Here is a 26089-nt window from a genome sequence, read left to right on the forward strand (position 1 = left end):
CCCCAGCTGATCTGGAAGGCTTCCCTTCGCCTTCCGGGTCAGGCAGGGTGGCCCCACAGTCCGGGCAACATCAAGCTAACTGTAGATATGAAGAGCCCTCCATCTTCTGCCACCTTCCCGCTGCCAGTCAGGGAGTCCTGAGTCTATACAAGGCCCAACACTGGCGCAAGCTTAACTGATGCAGAGCCTTCGAGTCTATTGCTTGAGAGGCTCTGTTGGTACCGCCCCTCTGACATAAACATGTCAAAGTAGGTGGAGCAGACAGGACCTTCCCGAGCACGTGGATGTGAAGGTTCTTCAGTAGAGGCAGTGGGGCATGCCGCTGGAGGAAGGGGGTGGGAGACCCACACCGCGTACCAATTTTGAGAAACACTGTTGTATGCTATGGATATTAACCTTCATTACTCGATGGCACGTGGCTCACCTGATTGGCGTTGGAAGGTTCTTAAAGTGGGCATTTTTCAAGACCTGGCCTGGGCCATGCTCAAAAAGAGGTAGGCCTTTTGAGATGTCACTCAGCTTCTTCGGACTCAGGGAGACAAATACAGATGGTTATTTCCTTCTGGCCTATGGATTACAATTAATGGAAAATCAAGAAAGACTCAAACAGTGAAAGAGGCATACTTTCAAGAATTGGGGTGTTGTAATATCCCGGCACAGGAGCAAGGAACATTGGCACCAGTGGAACCCTGACAAGATGGGGCATGGCAAATAGTAGTGCGCCAAGGGAAATTTGCCTCCAAGACAGCCACCAGAAAGGCAAAATAACTCTTTAAAGCAAGGCCAGAACATGGGAGCGGATACTGCTTGGACATAAGTGAGTAGAGTGAATGTGTAAAATCGTAGGCAGTATGAGTGGAGAATGAGAGTATATGGGTCTAGGGAGAAGACTGGATGGGATTTCATTTTCTGTAGGAATGTCTGGTCATGGAAGGAAAGGAGCAGCTTACGCTTTGGGGAAGGAGGGACAAGGGGGGATAAGAAAGGGATGAAGAATAGTTGAAGTACTGGATCAGCTAAAAGTTTAGATGCCATTGACTTCAAGATCAGGTTCTGGAACGTTAATTGCCTCAATAATCCAGGCAAACGGAGCATTGTATTAAAAGAAGTGATGCACTTGAAATAGGATATAGTTGATACATGAGACTCACTTGAGGGCTAGGGATAATCATTTGTTGAAGCATCTAGGATTTGAATTGATGAGGACACATCAGGCAGGAGGGGGCAGAAGAAAGGGGGACTAGCCATTTTGGTCCAAAAAGGAGTGGGACTGGTGCTAGATACAGAATACAAGGATAAGACTGAAAGGTGTGTAGCCATACAGGGGAGTTATTAAGAAGTTATATTTACTATCATTAACATTTATGACCCTAACTCCCAACAGGCACTTTACTACAGGTCTCTTGCTAGGCCTTTGCTAGATTTTGTGAAGGGGGTGGTATTTGTGGGAGGAGACTTCAATATCACCCCGAGTGCAGTTTTGGATCATTCTAAGGGGGAGACATGGATATGAAAGGCGTAACAGGAAAGCATTTTAGAATTTGATGAAAATCTTAAATCTTTTTGACTTCTGGAGAGTCTCACATGGCACCCAAAGAAATTATACTTTTTATTTCCATGCAACTCAAACATATACGAGGCTGGACAGGATATGGGCTCATCGTAACTTATAGGAGGATCTTGGCCAAGCTGAAATAGAGGCTATACAGATTTCAGAACATGCCCCTGTTTGGGCATCTTGGAAAGGGTTTGGTAAATCTCAGGGGAGAAAATTTTGGAGACTTAATGAATCTTTGTAGGGAGATCCTCAGGTGTGTGAAGAGATACGCAACACCATATCACAATACCTGGTAGAGACTGATAGGGGGAGGTGAGTGACATGATCTTATAGGATGCTCTGAAAGTTTTGGTGAGGGGAGTATTGATAAAATGGGGTGGGGGGGTGAGGAAGAAAATAACTAGGGATGCTAGGATCTTGCATTTGAAGGAAGAGTTAATACAATTGGATCTGCAACATAAGGCCAGCCTGGATCCTGGAATAGTAACGCAATTGCAGAGTATTAGAGCAGAATTACAGTAGTACTAGCTGGAGGAAGTTGCTTTTTTTACGAGCTAAATTAAAGCAGTTTGTATGAATTTGGGAATAAATCGGGAATTTGGGAGCGATGCTGGCAAGATATCTTAGGAAAAGGAGATACTTAACTATGATACAGGAAATAAAGGGGCAAGGAGGAATGGTCTATTGCACTTACTCAGAGATTCAGGCTGGATTTTTGAAGTATTATACCAAGCTCTATCAGGGCAGTTCTATACCCCAAGCAGAGGTTATTGAGACCTTTCTGGAGCAGATGACTCTCCCTCAGTTGTCCCTACAAGATCAACAGAGATTGAGTGAACCGATCTCCTCATCTGAAACCCCTGAAACCAGGAAAAGCACCAGGGTTAGATGGCTATACAGGACAGTACTCTAAATAGTTCCAGGACATATTGAATGCTCAATTGGCGCGAGTAGCTAATGGGGTTTGGAGGGGGATGTCTTCCGGGTCTATGGGAGAATCTGGGATCACAGTAATACTTAAGCCAGGAGAAAAACTCAATGGGTTGTGGAGCCTATAGACTCATATCTTTATTAAATGTAGATGTAAAAATCATAGCTAAAGTTCTGGCACTGAGGCTGGCTAGGGTTTTGCTGAAACTTATACATGTTGACCAATTGGGGTTTATCCCTAGGAGACAAGTACAAGATGTGCGACATGCTTTATCTGTTGTGGAATGCTCGGAGGCAACAAAAGACAGCAGTGCTGGCAATCGATGCTAAAATGGCATTCGACAGGGTCAACTGCCACTTTTTGGTTTTAGGGGTAACATTTTGTTCCCGAGTACAAGCTTTATATGTTTGTCTAAGGGCCAGTCTCAAGATTAATGGATCTTATACTGACTTTTTTCAGATAGGTAGAGGAACTAGGCAAGGATGCCCACTATCCCCATTGCTATTCACCATTTCTATAGAACCTCTAGTGGTGTATATCAGAGATAAGAACATAAGAATTGCCACTGATGGGTCAGATCAGTGGTCCATCATGCCCAGCAGTCCGCTCACATGGCGACCCTTAGGTCTAAGACCAGTGCCCTATTTGAGTCTAGCATTACTTGCATATGTTCTGTTCCAGTAGGAACTTATCCAACTTTGTCTTGAATCCCTGAAGGGTGCTTTCCTCTATAATAGCCTCTGGAAGAGCATTCCAGATTTCTATCACTCTCTGGGTGAAGAAGAACTTCCTTACGTTTGTACGGAATCTTTTCCCTTCTAACTTTAGCAAGTGACCTTGAAGAGGGTGAACAGTCTCTCTTTCTCAAGTCAATTCCTTTCAATATCTTGAATGTTTCGATCATGTCCCCTCTCAGTCTTCTCTTCTCAAGAGAAAAGAGGCCCAGTTTCTCCAGCCTCTCATTGTACGGCAACTCCTCCAGTCCCTTAACCATTTTTGTTGCTCTTCTCTGCACCACCCAGACCTGAGAGGAATAAGGATTGAGGACTTGAACACCGAATTGCATTGTTTGCAGATATTTTGTTATACATCAGTGATCCAGAGATTATATTCCAAATTGTTTTAGATATCTTTCATACCTATGGGGAATTAGCGGGGTTCAAAGTCAACATGGGTAATTCGGAATTTATGGAAGCCTAGAAAATGAGGAAGAGCGCAAAATTAGAGCTTTCCCATTTCATATAGCGGGGAAACATCTAAGATATCTGCTGGGAATCAATATACTGCGTAACTTGAGTCATTTGTACAAGTTTAATTATGTGCCCTTGCTCCTGTTGGTGCAAAAGGATCACCATCAGTGAAGGGGACTAAACCAAGTTATCTTGGTGGGGTAGGATATCAGTACTGAAGATGAATATTTGCTTGCTGTTCTTATTTCAAAAACTCCCTATTCCAATCCCAGGGGCATATTACAGAGCTTGCAGAAGTCATTTTCTAGGTTCATATGAGGAAATAAATCTCATTTGGTAAAACAAATTTTGTGGGCTCCTAGAGGGAAGGATGGTAAAGCTATCTCCAACTTAACCTGATATTATCAGGCAGAACAACTGAGGTTTATCCTGGACTGGTCAATAGCAGAAGACAATCAGGGGGTACAGCTGAAACAACAATTTATAGGCCCACAGCCCCTGAGGGAGTGGCCCTGGGCCTCTTATACTACAGGGGACAGATTGAGAGCAGTAAGAAACCCATTTGTTAGACACTTTGCAATTGCAATGTGGGGCACTCTGCAGCACAAGTGCGGCAAGGAGGGTAGGACATTCACACTGGCAGCTCTTAGAGGAGAACCCACCTTTGAGGTTGGGCCAACCTCGGGAATTTTTGCAAGATGGGAAATAATGGTAATCAGGGTATTCAGGGATATATTACAGGGGACTGAGATGCTATCTTTTGCTACACTGCAGGAGAGATACTCTCTCCTGTCTGAGGATTTTTATTTTTTTACAAAACATGCAGCTTCGTCAATATATGAAGGCCCATGGCTGGATGACATCTTCCCCAGGGTCCAGGGAATATTTGGAAAACTTATGGGTATTGTAGGGACCCAGACTCATTTCTGTCCTATACTCTTATCTAAGGAGCTGGGAGAAGCCAAGCTGTTCTTTTAGAACTAAATGGGATGATGATTTAGATCACGCTTTCACTGAGAACCAATGGGATACAATATGTAAAGAGGTACAGAAGGCTTCTGTGTCTTGGTTCAAGAAAATGCTTGTAAGATTTTATCTAGATACCTTAGTACTATACTCCTGAGCATTTGCATGCTATGTATCCTACTGTTTTGAATGAATGCTGGAGATATGGTAGTGAGGGGGGGAACCTTTATGCATGTATGGTGGACATGTCCCCTGGTGGGCCCATATTGGACCATGGTAACTAGGTGCTTGACGAACTGGCTGGGAGAACCAGTGCAACAGAATCCTCAAACTTGTTTATTGGGATTAATGAATACACGACCCCTGTGGTGGCAAAAACGCCTACTTCATCTGGGATTATCAGCTGCCAAATGCTTACTTGCACTTCATTGGAGAATGGGAGAAATACCGCCTGAGGTGGCTTGGAGAGAGCGAGTAGGATGCTTACTTCACATGGAAAGTGTGGCTGCCAAAGGACAGGGACACTGTGAAGTATACCATAAAGATTGGGCATTGCTTTTCAGGAAATTCAATGGTTAACTGTTAGCATGGGAATGTAGGAGGGTTACGGAACTGCTGGTTTAGTTCAGGTACTGTTCTATAGAAGGTGGACCTATACTTATTTGGTTGAATTCAGAGATGATGGAAGGGGGGGGAGGGATCTACTATATTACTATAAGTTGTGGTTTATTTTGTGATAATTATCCAGGGGCTATCCCTCTCTTGGGATGTATATTGTTTATTTCCTCCAGTATGGAAATGCAAGGAGAGACTTTGCGGGTACATGGTGAGAAATTAGAGAAAGATGAACAGTTGGTACAATTGAAACAACTAGAGCTTAATATTGTAAAAGAAAGATCTTATATGAAGAAAAAGCAATTTAAGATTCTTGAACTTTCCTAGATCTTCCAACAATGTCAGCAGTGGAAATGGTGTGGAAATATCATCATGAGGTATTACTGATTTCATCTGCAAGAATGTCACCCATTTTGAAAGCTCAATACCTCACTATTAAGAGAGGTTTACAAAGTTCAACCCGACAAAAGCAGCAGTTGATCCTGCGGAGATGAATCTCACTAACTTTTTGGAGAATTATTTGAACATTATTATTGAGCGAACTACTTTCATTGTGACTTTTGCTCTGGAGTATGATAGGGTTTTATATTATGCACCAATTTCAGACATATGATGACCAGTTCTTTGGTTCTACTATTCGTTTGTTTCCTGATATTTCACAGGTAAAACAGAGGAGAAAGGACTTCTTGGCACTTTGGCCATGGGTCCTGGTCACCACATACATATTAAAATTTACTAAGGGTTGCGTTTCCATTAATAGAAACAATTTTCTTTCCTTTGAACCGAAGCAACTGCTGGAGTTTATAATGGCTAGAAAAGGTGGAGGAGTCATAAGTTAGATCCGAGACCTCTTCCATAGGATAACATGAACCGGCCACTGATATCATCTCCTATGCAGCTAGTCTTCTAATTTCTAAAGTTTCCTTAACAATTTTTGTTTCTTTGGCCCCATATTGTATTGTGGACTAAATGTTTAGTTTTCTTGATGGTGACCCACAAAAGCAAATCTTATGATCCTAAATTTTTTATCTGTATGCAAGTTTATTTATTATGCTTGACGGATATAGGCGGATGCTTTCCACTTTTGATATAGGCTGAAGAAATGGCAATACAGATCCATTCTGAAATGGTCTCTTTCAAGGTTGGTCAGCCTTTACGGGTATCCCTGCTAGTATGAAAAGATGATCCGACAGTCAAAATTTGTTCGTAACCTCCAGATACCACAGTAATACTCTGCTTTAGCCTTTCCTCATACAGAAGTCGTCCCATCCTTTTTATCATTTTCGTCACCATCTCTGTACCTTTTCAAATTCTGCTATATCTTTTTTGGAGATACAGCGACAAAACTGCACAGTATTCGAGGTGCTGCTATACCATAGAGCGATACGAGTGTATTATAACATTTTCATCTTTGTTTTCCATTCCTTTCCTGATAATTCCTAACATTCTATTTGCTTTCTTAACCACTGCCGCACACTGAGCTGAATGTTTCAACATATCCTCAACAATGACACCTAGATCCTTTTCCTGGGCAGTGACTCCAAACATGGAACCCTGCATCACAGCTATAGTTTGTGTTCCTCTTTCCCACATACATCACTTTGTACTTACTAACATTAAATGTCATCTGCCATTTTAATGCCTGATCTCATAGGCCTTTTGCAATTTTTCATAATTTTCTTGCGATTTTACAATTTTGTGTCATCAGTAAATTTATCTCACTAGTTATTCCCATCTATAGATCACTGATAAATATGTTAAAAAACAGCAGTCCCAGCACAGATCCCTGGGGAACCCTGGTATTTACCTTTCTCCATTGAGAACATTGACAATCTAAACCTACTCTCTATTTTCTTTCAACCAGTTCTTAATTCATAATAGGACATTACCTCCTATCACATGACTTTCTAATTTCCTCAGAAATCTTTCATGAGGTACTTTGTCAGATACCTTTTGAAAATCCAAATACATGATACCAACCATAAGAACATAAGAATAGTCTTACTGGGTCAGACCAATGGTCCATCAAGCCCAGTAGCCCGTTCTCATGGTGGCCAATCCAGGTCACTACTACCTGGCCAAAACTGAAGGAGTAGCAATATTCCATGCTACCGATACAGGGCAAGCAGTGACTTCTTCCATGTTTTTCTCAATAACAGACTATGGACTTTTCCTCCAGGAACTTGCCCAAACTTTTCTTAAAACCAGCTACGCTATCCGCTATTACATCCTCTGGCAAAGCGTTCCAGAGCTTAACTATTCTCTAAGTGAAAAAAAATTTCCTCCAATTGGTTTTAAAAGTATTTCCCTTTAACTTCATCGAGTGTCCCCATGTCTTTGTAATTTTTGAGAGTGAAAAATCGATCCACTTGTACCCGTTCTACTTCACTCAGGATTTTGTGGACTTCAATCATATCTCCCTCGGCTGTCTCTTTTCCAAGTTGAAGAGCCCTAAATGTTTTAGTCTTTCCTCATACGAGAGGAGTTCCATCCCTTTATCATCTTGGTCATTCTTCTTTGAAGCTTTTCTAGCACCACTATATCTTTCTTGAGATAAGGAGATCATAATTGAACGCAATACTCCAGATGAGGTTGCACCATGGAGTGATACAGGGGCACTATAACATTCTTAGTCTTGTTAACCATCCCTTTTTTAATAATTCCTAGCATCCTATTTGCTTTTTTGGCCACCGCCACGCACTGGGCGGAAGATTTCATTGTATTTCTACGATGACACCCGGATCCCCAAGGTTGACCCTAGCATCCATAACTATGATTCAGGTTATTTTTCCCAATGTGTATCACTTTGCATTTGTCCACATTAAATTTCATCTGCCATTTAGACGCCCAGTATTCCAATTTCCTAAGGTTCGCTTGCAATTTTTCCACAATCTGCATGTGTTTTAACAGCTTTGAACAGTTTAGTGTTATCTGCAAATTTAATCACCTCACTCGTTGTTCCAATTTCCAGATCATTTATAAATAAGTTAAATAGCACTGGTCCCAGTACAGATCCCTGCAGCACTCCAATGTTTACTCTCCTCCATTGAGAAAAATGAACACTTAACCTCCCTACCCTCTGTTTTCTATCCGATAACCAATTCCTAATCCACAACTGAACTTTGTCACCTATCCCATGACACTTTAATTTTCTCAGGAGCCTCCCGTGAGGTACTTTATCAAAAGCTTTCTGAAAATCTAGATATACTATATCAACTGGCTCACCTTTATCCACTTGTTCATTCACACCTTCAAAGAAGTCAAGTAAATTTGTGAGGCAAGATCTCCCTTGGCTGAATCCATGCTGACTCCATCTCATTAAATCATGTTTGTCTACGTGTTCCACAATTTTATTTTTTATAATCGTTTCTACCATTTTGCCCGGCACTGAAGTGAGGCTTACCAGTCAGTAATTTCCCAGATCTCCCCCTGGAGCCCTTTTTAAAAATCAGCGTAACATTGGCCACCCCCCTATCTTCAGGTACTACAGCCGATTTTAGCGGCAGGTTACAGATCACTAGCAGCAGGTCAGCGATTTATCACTTTTTTGTCGATTTGGCTCAGTACATCACCGAGATTTCTTTTAGTTTCTCCGCATCATCACCCTTGAAAACCATTTCCAGTTCAGGTAGATTTCTTACATCTTCTTCCGTAAAGAACGAAGCAAAAAATTAATTCAGTTTTTCCGCTATGGCCTTATCCTCCCTGAGCGCTCCTTGATTATTCAACCGTCTAACAGATTCCCTCACTGGTTTTCTGCTTCTGATGTACCTAAAAAAAATTGCTATGAGTTTTTGACTTTTTTGCAAGTTTCTCTTCATATTTTTTCTAATCTGTCTTTATCAATGCTTTGCATCTAACTTGCCAATGCTTGTGTTTCTTATTTTCTTCATTCTGACCTTTTTTTCATTCTTTAAAGGATGTTTTTTTGGCTCTAATAGCCTCTTTCACTTCACCTTTTAACCATGTCGGCTCTCGTTTCCTCTTCTTTTCACCTTTGCTGATACACTCACGGAAGCCAAGACCAGAAATAACATCCATGCCTGGTTTACAGTCCTAACCTTTGCAACTGATCCTTTTAACTTCTTTTTAACCATTTTCCTCATTTTATTATAGGCGCCCTTTCGAAAATTAAGCGCCCCTACAGTAGATTTCTTTTGCGACTTTACTCCCGGTATCAGCTCAAATTTGATCACGTTATGATGTTTCCCAGCGGACTCAACACAGTTAACTTCTGTACTATGTCTTGCATTCCACTAAGGACCAAATCTAAAATAGCACCCCCTTCTTGTCGGTTCCCGGACCAGTTGCTCCAAGAAGCAGTCATTTATGACATCTAGGAATTTTACCTCATTAGCACCTCCCAATGTAACATTTAACCAGTCAATGTTGGGGTAACTGAAATCATATATGAAAAAAATTTATATGGGTTCAGAGGAGGGTTGGTTCGCATCAGTTTGCCAGAGAAGAACAATTATTGAGCGGTGGTTCAGTGTATGCCTGCATGTGAAGCTAAGTATCCGTCTTCCTTATCTATGGAAACAAGTAGTTGAAGCTTTGAATTTGTTTGGATGCACACCTTATGAATGAATGTAGTCTGCTGGGAGTGGACCCTCTTTGATATTTTGGTATATGGCATTTGATATACTGGAATTAGTTAGAGGCCCCTTTTTTCCTCCCAAAATTTTTTTGGGTGCTCCTTCAGTTAACTCTAATAGTTGGAAGGGTTCATCACTGCCCAAGTAGTCTGCACTCATATATGTGCATATAAATTTTTTTGATATATGATTATATATATGCACCTCTAGTTGGATATAGTAATTGAAATCACCCATTATTATAGTGTTGCCCATTTCTCCAGCTTTCCTAATCTCTGTAAACTTTTCTTCATCTGTCTGCTCATTTTGTCCCGGGGAAGATAGCATAACCCAACCTTTATATTCCTTCCCTTTACACATGGAATTTCTATCCATAAGGCTTCCACACTATCTATGTCATGCAGAATGTTTATTTTATTTGATTCAATTCCCTCTTTAACATATAGTGCAACCCCCCCCCCCTCCAATTTGATCTACTCTATCCTTGTGATATAATTTGTACCCAGGTAAGAACAGTGTCCCGTTGATTGTCCTCTTTTCACTAGGTCTCCGAGATAACATAAGAACATAAGCAATGCCTCTCCTGGGTCAGATCTGAAGTCCATCATGACCAGAAGTCCGCTCACGCGGCGGCCCAACAGATCCAGGACCTGTGCAGTAATCCTCTATTTATACCCTTTTATCCCCTTTTCCAGCAGGAAATTGTCCAATCCTTTCTTAAACCCCAGTACTGTACTCTGCCCTATTACGCCCTCTGGAAGCGCATTCCAGTTGTCCACCACTCGTTGGGTAAAGAAGAACTTCCTAGCATTCGTTTTGAATCTGTCCCCTTTCAACTTTTCCGAGTGCCCTCTTGTTCTTTTATTTTTAGAAAGTTTGAAGAATCTGTCCCTCTCTACTCTCTCTATGCCCTTCATGATCTTATAAGTCTCTATCATATCCCCTCTAAGTCTCCTCTTCTCCAGGGAAAAGAGACCCAGTTTCTCCAATCTCTCAGCGTACGAAAGGTTTTCCATCCCTTTTATCAGACGTGTCGCTCTCCTCTGAACCCTCTCGAGTAACGCCATATCCTTCTTAAGGTATGGCAACCAATATTGGACGCAGTATTCCAGATGCAGGCGCACCATCGCCCGATACAACGGCAGGATAACTTCTTTTGTCCTGGTTGTATACCCTTCTTGATTATACCTAGCATTCTATTTGCTTTCTTAGCGGCCGCTGCGCACTGTGCCGTCGGCTTCATTGTCATGTCCACCATTACCCCCAAGTCCCTTTCTTGGGTACTCTCATTCAATAACATCCCTCCCATCGTATAGCTGTACCTTGGGTTTCTGCTTCCCACATGCAATACTTTACATTTCTCAACGTTGAACTTCATCTGCCATCTCGCCACCCATTCCCCAAGTTTGTTCAAGTCCCTTTGCAATTCTTCGCATTCCTCTTTAGTTCCAGCTCCACTAAATATTTTTGTATCGTCCGCAAATTTTATTATCTCACACTTCGTCCCTGTTTCTAGATCATTTATGAATATATTAAATAGCAGTGGCCCGAGCACCAAGCCCTGCGGAACACCACTCGTGACCCTCATCCAGTCCGAGTAGTGGCCCTTCACTCCTACCCTCTGTTTCCTACCTGCCAACCAGTTTCTGATCCATCTGTGTACATCTCCATCCACCCCATGATTCTTCAGTTTCCGGAGTAGACGTTCGTGAGGCACCTTGTCAAAGGCTTTTTGGAAATCAAGGTATATGATGTCTATGGGGTCTCCCCTGTCCATCCTTTTGTTAATTCCTTCGAAGAAGTGCAATAAGTTAGTTAGGCACGATCTCCCCCTGCAGAAACCATGTTGGCTTGTTTTCAGAAGTTCGTTTCTATCCAAATGTTCATCGATGTTTTCTTTTATCAGTGCTTCCGCCATTTTCCCCGGAACCGAGGTCAGACTCACCGGTCTGTAGTTTCCCGGGTCACCTCTTGATCCCTTTTTAAAGATGCCTATTATATCTATCTCATCATTCAGTTCTATATACTCTAACTCTCCTATACTATTTTTTAGGCTTCTAGCATTTGCATACAGACACTTCAAATTGTGGTTTTTTTCCTTACAACTACAGGCTGCTGAGAAGACAGGGAAAATTTGAGTCTTTTATTCTGCCTTCCTCTTAAACCCTCCTGGCTTTCTTTCACCATTATTGGAACTTCTCTACTGGGACTCCCTAAATATCCTGTTTCAATAGTATCCTCCAATGATACCTTACACCGAACCATACACTCCCGGGCGACTGTCGGCTTTCCCCCACATCTGTTTAAAAGCTGCTCTATCTCCTTTTTAATCATTAGTGCCAGCAGCCTGGTTCCACCCCGGCTAAGGTGGAGTCCGTCCTTTTAGAACAAGCTCCCCATTTCCCAGAAGGTTCCTAACAAATATAAATCCCTCATCCCTGCCTCCCACATTTTCCTATGTCATTGGTACCTACATGTACCAGGACAGCTGTCTCCTCTTCAGCACTATCTAAAATCATATCTATGTGACACGTGAGGTCCGCCACTTTCGCCCAGCTCACCTTTATCCAAATGTTCATTCACCCTTTCAAAGAAATGGAATAGATTGGTGAGGCATGATTTCCTTGACTAAATCCATATTGGCTTTCTCTCATTAATCCATGCTTATGTATATGTTCTGTCATTTTGTTCTTTATAAATACTCTTTACCATTTTGCCCAGTACTGACGTCAGACTCACTGGTCTATTTTAGTTCCTGGATTACCTCTGGAACCTTTTTAAAAATCAGCGTCACATTGGCCATTTTCCAGTCTTCCCGTACTATGTTAGATTTTAGAGAAATATTACAAATTATTAACAATAGCTCTGCAAGTTCATTTTTCAATTCTCTCAACACTCTGGGATGTATATACCATCCAGTCCAGGCAATTTGCTACTGTTCAATTTGTTAAATTGACTCATTATACCTTCCAGTGTTATAGAGATTTGATTTTCTGATTCATCAAAATTTAAAACCATTCCTGGCACCAGTAAACCCCTCTCCCTCCTCAGTGAAGACAGAAGCAAAAAATTGATTTAATCTGTCTGTGAGGACCTTTTTTAATCCCCCCTCTCTTTTTTATGGGGCATTTTTTATTGGTTTCCAAAATAAACTACAAACAGGGCATAGCCCAAAACAGAAACAAGTTCCAAACAAGACTGGAACAATAATCAAGAATACTACAACATGAACCCCCCACCTCCTCCTAGAGCAGGAAGCAGAACAATGAAACAAAAATTAAAAACCTTTTTTAACTCCCCGTCCCTTTTAAGAACACCCCTGTCCCGTCCGGTAGTGAAGATATAAATTTTTAACACATCCAACCCCCGGTCGGGCCTTTTAAACACACACCCAATACCTTTTTTAACCCTCGTCCCTTTTTAAAACACCCCTTGCCCAGTTCTATCCCTCTTCAAATCTCCCCCATTGCCTGGTGGTCCAGCGGTGCATTGGCCGGCAGGCGCAAGCCCTACGCCCGCGATGCCTCTTCCCGTCCCACACCTCCTTATGCTTCTCCCATTGCCTGGTGGTCCAGTGGTGTCAGCGCCGCCCTCTGAATGGTGTTGTCAGCGTCGGACAGCACGCGTGAGCTTTCCATCTGCCTGGGCCAGTGCCGCCCTCCGACTGGTGCCTCCAGTTCTCGTGAGTCTCTCCTCTCGCGAGAACTGAAGGTAACATTCGGAGGGCAGCACTGGCCCAGGTAGGCGGGCAGAAAGCTTGTGCCTGCCGGCTGGCGCTGAAAACATCATTCAGAGGGTGGCACTGACTCCACTGGACCACCATGCAATGGGAGAAGCTTAAGGAGGTGCAGAACAGGACGGGAAGAGGCAGGCACAGACAGGCGGGTGGAGGGCTCGTGCCTGCCAGACGATGCACTGCTGGACCATCAGGCAATGGGAGAGATTTGAAGAGGGTTGGGACTGGGCGGGAGGGGGGGATGTTTTAAAAAAAGACGAGGGTTAAAAAAGATACTGGGGTGTTTTTAATAGGCCCGACCAGGGGGGGGGGGGAAGAGTGTTAAAAATTTATATCTTCGCTGCATAAGACATATCGACATTTCTACCCACTTTTGGGTGGAAAAAAAGTGCATTTTATGGAACGAAAAATATGGTACCTAAAAATTTTCTGTGTTTTTACTTCAAGCACAATCTTCTTTTCAGAGTCTCTCTTTGACCTCCTTATTAGCACCTTGCATTTGACTTACTGTTCCTTGTGCTGTTTGCCATTATTTTCAGTTGGATCCTTCTTCTACTTTTTGAAGGATTCTCTTTTAGCCATAATAGCTTCCTTCACTTCACTAAGAAGTGAAGGAAGCTATTAAGAATGCCAGCTATTAAGAATGTCGGCTGGTCTTCCTTCCTCCATTTTTAATACATGGAATACAAGTCTATTATTTGCACCTTAAGGGAAGCCACTGCCAATCCCTTGTCCAGGCCCTTTTGAAGGAAGGTCAGTGTCAACAATTCTGGGGCTTTGTCAGGCTCCAGATTCTCCTTATTGCACCAGTGCTGATAAGTATCCCATGCCTTGGAATATGCTGAGTAGATGGCTTCTTGGCCTTCAGTAGGGTGGTAATGTCCATTTCTGAATATCCTTTCTTGGCTAACACAATATGCTCAAGAGACATGCCATAAGACCAAAGAGACCTGGATCTTCTAGTGCAATCGGCCCCTGTGAGAGCAAATTCAAATACACCTGGAATACTAGATTGGCATACCTGGGCCAATTTTTGCTTCATTTAGTGAACAATACAAACAGAAGATTTCTCTTAAATATTTCTTACAAATGTTTTTTATGACATGGATTAGTGATTTTTACCTGAATAGTGATTTTTTTGGGACATTCTACTATACTTTAGAGAATATATTACGATGTATTTGCTATCATTTTATGGGGTAGTTGACATTAGTATCTTAATGATTTAGGACCTCCTATACTTTTTCTGTTATCTATAATATAGAAGGCCTGAGGAGTCCATCCTTGTCGATTTTAAGCAAAACCCAGGAGTTTGGAGGCAGATGGAGGCTTTAGAAAAAAAAGATTGTTTAAACACCAAGATGTCCACCACCAGGAAAATCACACCAAAAATGGCCCATGGACACTTCCCTGAAGGACAAAAAAACACTGTGAGAGGGGTTTTAGAGAAGGGGGACCTATGCTCTGGTTGCAGAAACCTTCAAAATCAACTGAAGATCCCCCCTCATTTTCACCATAGGCTATAATAGCCTTACTCACTGTGCCATGTTGTACCTGCTTGCTTCAGCATAGAACTCAGCTGAAACAAATGGCTAGTTGAACCTGGTATTCAAGCTGCCACTAGGACCAAGGTCAGACTGAGGCTTGAACCCCAGAAAACCTTGTCACAAAGGGAAAAGGGGAAGGACCATGCAGCCATCCCACTATAATCTCAGTCGAGCTGTTTCTGCCCAAATACCCTGCACTCAAGCTCCTGCCTAAATCAGGAATGCGAGCAGCTATGCAGGAGATGGCCCATGAGGTATAAAAAATATACCAGCAGGCTGGCTAGCTAGGTGTCCCCGAAGGGCTAATCCTGCTTGTAGCAGACTTCCACTGCACAAATTTACATCTTCTCCCAGGCAGAGGTCCCAACAAGTGGAAACCTCTGGGCACCAAGCCTCCAAACAATGAGAAAAAATACCCGAATAATAAAACTGCTGAGCAAATCAGAAACACTTTTGAGCAACTTACTTACAGAAACAAACTGTGGGGGCAGGAGCAGCTCCCTGGGAAGCAGGTGGAGTTGAAAACATGATTGAGAGTTTTCTGCAAGCAACTTGCAAGTTCAGATACAAGACCCTATGGTTCAGGACCACTAGCCATATTGCATATGAATGCATCTTTAAAAGCTTGAACCAGATATATTCCATGAACTAGAACAGGCAGAAGGCCAAAAGACAGTCAGCATGGCAAAAGGAGAGATGAAATTAGCCAAAAGAACATGTTTCAAAAATAGAAAGATAAGACAAAACAAAAGAAAGGCAAGAGACATTGTCCTAATCAACCAGTACTATATAAGCTTTATTGTTAAAAAATCCCAACACGGATTTGTTTTTCAACATCAATGATTCCGTCATCAGGGGACACTAAAAACATAAAATCAATAAACATATGCATATAAACAAACAATAAAAACAAATAAACAGAGCCATAAAAACAATAATTAACGACATAAAAAATAAAATATTAAAATATAAAAGCAAGATAACATAATAGAAATGTAAAACAAAGGACCAAAAAACTCATGAATTTGTGCAGTCATACCATAACAGTATTGAAAAAGGTGTGGATAAATATGCATGTATGCATTAAAACATCATAAAACACATAAAATAACCATGTCAAAACAGAGGAAAAAACATTAGCCAGAAATAGACATGCTGATAAATGTGCGTATATGAATTGCAATTCTATAAACTACATAAAATGAACATGTCAAAGCCAAGGTAAAGCAAAGGAGCATCTACTATAATAAAACCCAAAGCGCGCATGCGCACTCCTACTTGCGTGTTCCGTGATCCATATGTCCGTGGCGGCAGGAGTGCGCAAAGGGTTCTATTACCTTGGGAGAAAAAACAGCACCACACTCGCGGAACCCCAAGGATGTTCTGAGCAAAGTTATTTTTAAATTCTAAGCCGCAGTGGCGGCTCCTCTCACGAGCCCCACCTGAGTCGGAGAAGTCTTCCAACACAAGCGGGGATCGTGAAACAAGCCGCCACGGCAACTTTAAACTTTAAAATACCTCTGGCACAGAACTAAACGGTCGTCGAAAGAACATCGGACACTGCACGCAATCCCGGCCGCTCCTCACACACACTAGCGGGCAAAACAGCTTCCCACGCACCCGAGCAACCTCTAAGCGCGGGCCACCCTGCTCTTCAGATCCTCCAGGCAGCGACAGACTTACCCACAGTCAGGAAGTACTGTAAGCCCCTCTGCTGCTCTTCTGTCTGCCCTCCTCTTCTAAACAGCCAGATGCTGGACAGGGGAATCAGGTAAGGGGTGCTGCAGTGCAGGGGGAGCAGGGAAGAGGTGTTCCAGGGCAGAGGGGGAGGAAACAGGAAGGGAAGCCTACTGCTGGACAGGGGGAGCAGGGAAGAGGTGCTGCTGGGCAGGGGGGATGTAACAGGAAGGGAGGCCTACTACTGGACAGTGGGAGCAGTGAAGTGGTGGTGGTGGACACAAGGAAGGTAAAAGGAAGGGAGAAGGGCTACTGATGGACAGGGGGAGGAAAGACAGATAGACAGAAAGAAAGACAGACAGCAGGAGGGAGAGAGACAGAAAGCAGCCGAGAGAAAAAAAAAAGAAAGACAAAGACACACATCTATTCTAGCACCCGTTAATGTAACGGGCTTAAAGACTAGTAATAACATAACAGCCTTGAAAGAGACATGCTGATATAATGAAAAACCTTATGGTGAACCAAAACTCTTACTGAATGGAAATACCAGAGGACCAGATAAAGTATAGAGTGGCAAAAGCATGGAAGTAAAGAGAAAACAAAAGTAGTAGATGAAGCAATCTAGAGCCGGAACAAGGACAAAGAGAAAATAAAGCATCAGAACCAGGTACATTAGGTAGATTGTGAGCCCACTGGGACAGACAGGGAAAAATGCTTGAGTACCTGAATAAATTAATGTAAACCGTTCTGTGCTTCGCAGGGAGAACGGTATAAAATAGAAAATTGAATAAATAAAAAAATAATTAAATGCTCTATGATTCTGGTTTTAATCATATGTTTGGTCTTTCCAACATATACCAAGGAACATGGACATGTGATAATGTAGATAATGCAGGATGTATTGCAATTTGATGAATGGTTCAATTTGTAGATTTTACCAGTTTGTGGATGTATAAAATTGATAACCTCAGTACAGTGGACACATACTGAACATTTACCACATTTGGTGTGACCAGTGTACAAATTTGATGTTATGGAAGTCATCAAAATAGGTAATCTTGAAGGAACTAATGCCTCTTTTAGGTTCTTGTCCTTAGAGTATGAAATGACAAGTCTTTTATAGAAAGCAAATCGAAGCACTGACACAAACAGAAAGGCAAAAAATACAATTTGAGAAGATTTCTTGCCATATTGGCAAACACTCAATTAAAAACCTTTTCTGGTATATTTGAAGCAAGCCATCTGTGAGAAACCATCAGATGATCAAGGGAGGACAAGGCCACAGAGACACTAAATGAATGCTTTGCTTTGGTCTTCTATGAGGAAGTAGTAAAAGATGACAATGGAAATTGAGATTTGATTCTGTTCCTTCATCACTTTAAATACAGAAAACCTTGACCGATACAAGCAAACCTGGATGTAATAGGGCAAATTGAAAAAATAAAAAGTAACAAAAACACCAAATGAAATATACCTAGAGTATTCCAAGCAGGCAAATGGAATAAATGTCTAACCACTCTCATTTCTAACTCACCCTCCTACCAAACTTTCAAGAAATCAATCAAAACCTATCTCTTTGATAAATTTCTCTGACTCCCTTCCTGCCTTGTATCTCTGACATGCCTCCGGATTTCCTGACTACTCCCGACTTGCTAAGCTAAACCGATTGACTTGTTTGTAACATTGCTGTCTATGTACAGTCTCTTACTCTGTTAACTGCACTGAACTGTTATTGTACTGCAGTATACAAAAATAAAGTTATTATTATTAAAATAATGCAAAAATAAATTACATATCTACTATTAATAATTTATACCCTATCGTAAAAATCCTCTAAGATACCTGAAAATTGGAGGGTGGCTAAAAAAAAAAAACCCACCAGAGCGATTTGGAAAACTATAGATTCATTGAGCCTGGCATTAGTGTCAGATAAAATAGACATTTTCTATAAAAAGAAAAATTAATGAACAGTCACTGTTTCATAGAACAAGGCCAACATGAAACTAACATATGGATAAAGGTGAACCAGCTGATATACTGTATCTGGGATTTCAGAAATCATTTCCATCATGAAAGAATCCTGAGGAAGTTAAATCATATGTCCCATTGTGAAAGGAACTACCGTACTTAGATGATATAAACTGAATAAGACTATATGGATAATTTTCCCAATGGAGAAAGGTGAATAGTGAGTTACCCAATGATCTATTCTGGGACCAGTGCTTTTTAACATATGTATATAGGATTGTGAATGAGAGTGAGGTGATCAAATTTACAAACAACACAAGGTTATTCAATATAGTCTTCAATCTATAACCCTATTTCCTACTGCCCACCAATCTAGCCATCAGAATGGTTATTCCCCTTAACTGTATCCATGGCATCCTGTTTGTCTGTTTAGATTGTAAGCTCCTTCAAGCAGGGAATGTCTTCTTCATGACTCTGTATGTCTGGTAGCACTTTAGAACTAATTAGTAGTAGTAGTAAATCGTTGGCTTGTAGCAATCTGACATATATAATTTTTTTTTACCATCATATAACTTAAAAGAAGAAAAACTCTTAAGGCAATGGTTCTTAAACCTGTCCTGGGGGACTCCCAGTCAGTTGGGTTTTCAAGATATTCCTAATGAATATGCATAAAGCAGATTTGCTCTTTGGGACTGAGTTTCATCCCATTTGTTAATTCTACTTCATATATACAGTAAAACCTTGGTTTGTGAGCATAATTCGTTCCAGAAGCATGCTTGTAATCCAAAGCACTCGTATATTAAAGCAAATTTCCCCATAGGAAATAATTAAAATTCCGACGATTCGTTCCACAACCCAAAAACTTTAATACAAAATATTATATGTACTTTTTATTGCAAGACCTCGCTCATTTAGAACAGTCACTACACTCCCGCAGCGTCAGAGAGAGAACCATTGGCTCAGTTGTGATGATGTGACGCGTGCATAGTATGTACTCGTACTGCAAGACTTTGCTCGTTTAGAACAGTCACTACACTCTTGCAGCATCAGAGGGAGAAGAATCATCGGCTCAGTTGTGATGTGTGTATACTGTGTGTATACTTGTATTGCAAGACATTGCTTGTATATCAAGTTAAAATGTAATCAAATGTTTTGCTTGTCTTGCAAAACACTTGCAAACCAAGTTACTTGCAATCCAAGGTTTTACTGTACTTTAGGTTATTAAAAACTGAATTGTTTGTTAAATATGTTAATTATTGAATTTATTTTATATTTTAATATTATGTAATTTTGCTGATAATGGTCAGTTTTTTTATTTCTGTACATTGCTTTCAACTAAACAAAGTACTGTGATTCATAAATAAATTTTTATATTATGTTTATGTTATAAAAATATATTTTTAAAATGACATTTATCAAAGTAGAAACCTGACCAAAGGGATAGTACCAACCATAGAAACAAATGTATATGAGGAAAGGTTAGTTACTAAATAGACTAATTATATTGCTGAAAATATGCAGTTTCAAGTTCTAGCTTCTTAAAATATACTGGACCAATTTTGAGTAGAAAGATTTACCAGCCACTCAAAAAAAATGTATATTCTGGGAAGCACAGATGGGACTGGAAAGGGAGACAAGGATACGGCTTAACCAGTAGTAAGCATAACTGAAGTAAATCTAGCTGGCTGTGATATAGTCAACCAGGTTTAGACCAATTTTCAGCCAACCTAGATGACTAGAAGGAAGACGAAAATGCATCTAAAACATAGTGGCTATAACAGCAATTGTTTGAAAATATAGTCTATACTCTCTCACATGTTGAAACAGTGGTTGAGATCACTGTCAGTCAATGACAGACCAAACAACATGATTTCAATAGTAGTATGAACAAGTGCTGACCTTCAACACTGTTTCAGAAATCATAAACACTGTAAATTTCCAAAAAACATAATTCTAGTGATCTAAAAATCATGACAATAGAAAATGTAATTGAAACTAAATCTGCTTCATATAGAAAGAAAGGAAGAAATCCTTGATTCAAAAATAGAATCACTTTGGACTAAATTTAGAGAACAAATCTTAGTGTTACAAAGGAGTGCTGGAAAGTTCTTAGCCCAACCAAGAAGGGAATGACATGGAGCAATGAAACTTACAAGTTATTCCATATATTCACCTTTAAGTTCATCATGTCTGAAGTTTATGTAACCCTTCCAAAAAATACTCTGATGTCTGGTCACTGAAATACTGCTCCGCTGCTGCAATCACCTCTGAATCACTTGAAAATTGTTACCCTTTCAAACTCTTTTTAAGGTTTGGAGACAGAAAACAGTCAGAACATCCATCGTTTTGCCAGCCTTGTGAGCAGGTACATTGTCTTACAAAAGAGAATTCTGTTCCACAACTTTCCTCTTCTTTTTTCTTTCAATGCTTCCTTTAATCGGCACAGCAAGTTACAGTAGAATTCTGCATTAACTATTTGGCACCTTGGAAGATAGTCATTACACCTTCTTGATCCCAAACACTGTGGCCATGATCTTTCCTGCTGACTTTTGGGCCCTGAATTTCCTTGGCCTTGGAGAACCTGAGTGCTGACATTGCATGGACTGTTGTTTTGTCTCAGGATCAACGTGGTGTAGCCATGTTTCATCAACAGTAACTAGTTGTTCCAAAACATTGACACCAGCTTGCTGAAAATGCTGCAAAATCAACTTGGAAGTGTTCACTTGACGTTGTTTCTTGTCAGCATTCAAACATTTTGGGCACCCACTTGGCTAACAGCTTCTGCATACCCAATGCTCAAGTTTCAAATTTATTTAAAATTTCTTATATCACTCAAAAGGGCTTCTGAGCGGTGTACAATAAAAATATAGCTTACAATGATAAGACAAGGTTAGAACTTGACAATAAAAATGACAGCGGAGGTTAGAAGAACAAAAAGACTGACTTAAAAATGAACGTGAACATGAGGAAAAGGGGTAGAGCTACAATATTCTGAGAAAAGAGAACAAATAAGGGGTAAACAATAGGAGGGGAGGTTTCTTTATAGAAGTCAGTAAGTATTTAGCCCTTACAAGGGCAGTTAAGTTTCAAAAGCATCTTGAATAGAAATATTCTCAGCTTTGTTCTGAAATGGAGCAGAGATGGTTCGTCACAAAGGTAATTGGGAATAGAATTCCAAAGAGATGGTGCAATCATTGCAAAATTGTTTGATCTTATGTTAATATACTTTTAGGATGGGATTGTAAGGAGGTTTTGAGTCATAGAACGGAGGGTTTTAGATAGACAGTAGGAGATATCTGTAGTATCTCAGTAATTATTTTAGCCAATATTCACCAATCTTCCAAAAATCAGGTCATAGACATGGATAACAATTTCAGGAGCTGACAGCATTTGAAGCCTCCCAAATCTTGCTGCATCTTTGGTCTCAATCTCCACGCTGAAAGTTTGCTTACCACTTCTTCACTGTGGAGTATGAGGGGCATTTGTCACTCAATATTTGCGTCATACATTCATGGATTTCCTTTGGTGTTTTCTTCTGCACAAATAGGAACTTCATGATGGTTCAGAGTTCCACACTTGAAAATTCCACACTTTACTTTGACATGGTTCAATCAATGATCTGAAACAATGTCAAAACATAGCATTACAATTCTGCTAATTGGCACTTTGCAAAATAAAATAACACTCTTTAGCTACAGTGGCAAAATAACACTCAGAATTTAGGAAGTTGGATGAGAACTTTTCAGCACCCACTGGTACATAGGCAAGAAAAAAATTTTGAGATCATGTCAGTCTTAAAACTTTCAGAATCATGAGCCTGGGGTTCACAGTTTGATTCCTAGGTTGGGATTTCTGCTCCCTGGGTTAACTAGGGCTGGGGATACTATGAAAGCATTCACTCTCTACTCTTCCAAAGGGGAAGGGAGGGAGGACAGCTGAGGCTACTATGTTCTACCTAGACCGCTAATCAAAGAGATTTATGATTGTTAGAATCCAAAGGGAGGTAGGCTATATGTCTTCTGCCTCAGAACTGCTAACATTATGGCCCGAATACGTGTGGTAGAGGGATATTAAATAGAATGGGAAGAAAACACTCAGGTAATACTTATGTGGGTCCCTTAACAAAGATGTGCTGCCAAGCAACACATATTAAATGCCAGGTCGTCCATTCTATTTCTATGAGCGGCTTGGCAGCGCACCTTTGTAAAAGCCCATCATGGTTTGCCAGATCCTAGCTTGGCTCTGAATGAGCAGGAAGGAGAAAATTGCCACATTAAAACCACCACAAAACAAAAGCCTTGAAACTTTTCTATTTGTAAAGTTCATTTTACTCTAATCAATTTAACTTTATCTGAGTAAGGCAGAGGTTATGCTTTACTAGTTTTCAACATTACATAGATTGAAGATGTTTATCAATTATTAGCTATGCTAGCATTTTACATTGATCTATTTGAAATTTCAATACATACAACTTTGTGCATTTTTTAAAAAATATATTTAACCCTACTTGGTTACAGTGAAATACAGGACATTGTGTTTAATATCTGAATAAAGTTCACATACTTTTACTAATTCTTTTCGGCAGAACTTTCATTTTTTCTTCTGCGATCTTTACTAGCTCTTTGCAGTCTGTCAAACCTAGCTTGTGTTCTTCTGCCTCAAGAGAACCCAGTTTCATTAAGCCTTGCAAACTATTTAATGATTTATCTGTTACGGTATTCTCCACATAAGCTGACAAAGTTTCTGAAGACGGTACTATATTCCCAGAAATGGATTCAGATGCAAGTGGAATTCTAGTTTTTAAGACACAGATCTTCGAGAAGTTATTTTTGCTGAATGTCTCACATTCAGTGGCATTTAAAATACAAAATTTGTTTTTACCTGTTTCTGAAGCAAGATAAAAGCTGGAAGTTCCCACAATCTCATTGTTTTGCCTTTCTGATATATTGATCGATGTTAGCACAGATTTTGAATGTATGCTTTGTTTGGTTGTCCTTTTTAAAGAATCTACTAAAGTATCACTATTTTGAACATTTCTGGGCTTTTTATTACTAATACATTGTTTGACAGTTGCTTTTGGTGATTTTTTTCTCTTACTCCTTGAAAGTTTATTTTCAAGTTCTAATAGAGGAGGGATTGGTGATTTGGTCATCCTTTCTCCTGAAGAAAACCAGCTCAATTTTGTCTTCCTTTCTTTCAAATTAGTAGGTGAAAAATAATCCTCATATTCTTGAAATTCAGCCTCTGTGCCTGATAAACCTTGTGAAGACTTGTTAAGTATAGCCAACACTGGTGAAACATCATCAGAACTTTTTGAGATCAATGTTGGTGTTCTTACATCCAAGCCAGAAAACCTATCACTCCTTGAATTGTTTTGCAACTTGCATTTGCTACCTTGTAACAAAACTGGGGAATTCAAACTAATCGAAGGGTTTCTATATGTAATACACTGATCTGCGATGACATCACTTGGTTTCTCAGTACGAACACACTCATCTGGTGGTAGTTCAGAATTTACAAATTTATTCTGTTGATTTGCAATTGTTATGGAGGATAACACACATTGGTCTAAATGCTTATTTTTAAACGTAGTTATGTATTTTCTCTTTCCAGAGTCCACTGCTTCTTTTATCCCAATTCCATGCAGATGCAATTGTTTTTTAAACTTTGGTTTGTCAAGTTCCCGAGGAGTCATAACAGCACCATTATTAGAAACAGGTAAATCACTGTCTTTTGTTGTTTCTGTACACGCAGAGATATCTTTGTCAATTGTCTGCATATACTTTAGGTTCACATCTTTCTCCTTTCTGTACTTTAAGTTTTCCCAGAGGTCATCATAACTTGAGTTCAACGTTCCATTGACAACTTCTGCAAGATATCAAGAACAGTAATCTTGTTAAGTTAAAACAGTGAATGGAATATACAAAATTCTGAATGCTACTAATGGTGCCTGTTCAGCAGTTTCACAAACCTGCCTTACATAGAGCGCTTCAATCTCCTTCCAAGATGATTTAAATAAAAGTCAAAAGTTGAGAGTCTAACAAACCTACAAAAGTCCTATTTACCGAAAATAGTACTAATAAACCAGTGAAATTTTATTAAGATACAGTGAGCAGACAAAATCTTAAAAAGCTGCCACCAGACAACACAGAAACAAAATACTTAAAAGATTTTTCCAGAAAAAGTAAAAATCATCTCTCTAGAATTAGTAATATCTTCTCATTTCATTATTTTATTTTTATTTAATGAAACAAACACTCATGCCACCTGAGTGGTAAAGCCAAGCACCTTTCATCTTTTCCCCATATTTCTTCTCAACAGTTCAGGCTTCCAAAAGGAATGTTAGGAGATCACCAAGTTGCCAGGATCTGCTATGTAGACAAGAGTTGGCAGGAACAATTTATAGGCTTCTTTTGCCATGATCTTTCCTGCAGCCTCTTTGACAACGCTATACATGGCCTCTGCCAGTCTATACTAAATTACTAGAATAAACTTAGCCAATTCTAGACAATGACACAGGGACAAATTTGTCCCCGTGGGATCTATCTCCATCCCTGTTCACGCGAGTTCTGTACCTCTCCCTGCCCCTTCCCTGCAAGCTCTATCCTCATCTGCACAAGCCTCAAACACATGTGCAGATGAGGACAGCGCTGAATGGCCATATACGGGACACAGACCATGCAAGTCTGCCCAATACTGGTTTTAGTTCAATATATACCATTATTTCCGATTAAAGATCCTCTGTGTTCATACCATGCTTTTTTTTTTTTTTTAAACTCTGTCACCGTTTTCTTCCCCACCACCTTATTCGGGAGTGCATTCCAGGCATCAACCACCTTCTCCATAAAGAAGAATTTCCTAACATTACTCTTGAGTCTACCACTCCTCAACCTCAAATTATGCCCTCTGATGCATCATTATGGACCCCTGCCCTGCATTTATTTCCTGCACTTGCCTACTGTCTCACTCAGAATATTCTTCTCCAAGCCTGTAACTTGGATGCCAGTCAGTCCTTAAGGCATGAAGAGTAGTCTATTACTGATGTAGTTTGAGGTACTAATTGAGCTTCATTAATGCTTCTGTTGGCATATTTGTTTCTCTGCTTAATTGTTGATGGTTCATATGTTTGTTATATTTAGAATCGAACAGTCTTCTTAGATGGGTAAGTTTTCCCATACCCTTACTTCACATATGTTTTATGAAAGGGTTCTTGCCTGCTTTGGAACTAACTGTAGGGGGCAACAGAGTCCTCTGTGAAGTAGGAGGGTTTCAGAAAAATCTGAAGTGGATTCCTTCTGCAAGG

The 26089-nt window shown here is 40.4% G+C and overlaps 1 protein-coding gene across 5 annotated transcripts in view; it reads right to left on the reverse strand.

Annotated features, from left to right (window-relative positions):
- MCPH1 (microcephalin 1) overlaps positions 1–26089 on the reverse strand; it is a 490428-nt gene that overhangs the window by 385291 nt on the left and 79048 nt on the right. For 4 of the 5 annotated variants that reach the window (XM_033937327.1, XM_033937326.1, XM_033937329.1 and 1 more), the window contains exon 8: positions 23668–24654. The exons of the other annotated variant lie outside the window; for it this stretch is intronic. In XM_033937327.1, coding sequence (XP_033793218.1) covers positions 23668–24654 — 987 coding nt within the window. The remainder of the gene's footprint in view (positions 1–23667; positions 24655–26089) is intronic. 5 annotated transcript variants of the gene reach the window in all.

This window comes from Geotrypetes seraphini, chromosome 3 (assembly GCF_902459505.1).
Source record: "Geotrypetes seraphini chromosome 3, aGeoSer1.1, whole genome shotgun sequence".
In the NCBI taxonomy this organism is placed as follows: Eukaryota; Metazoa; Chordata; class Amphibia; order Gymnophiona; family Dermophiidae; genus Geotrypetes; species Geotrypetes seraphini.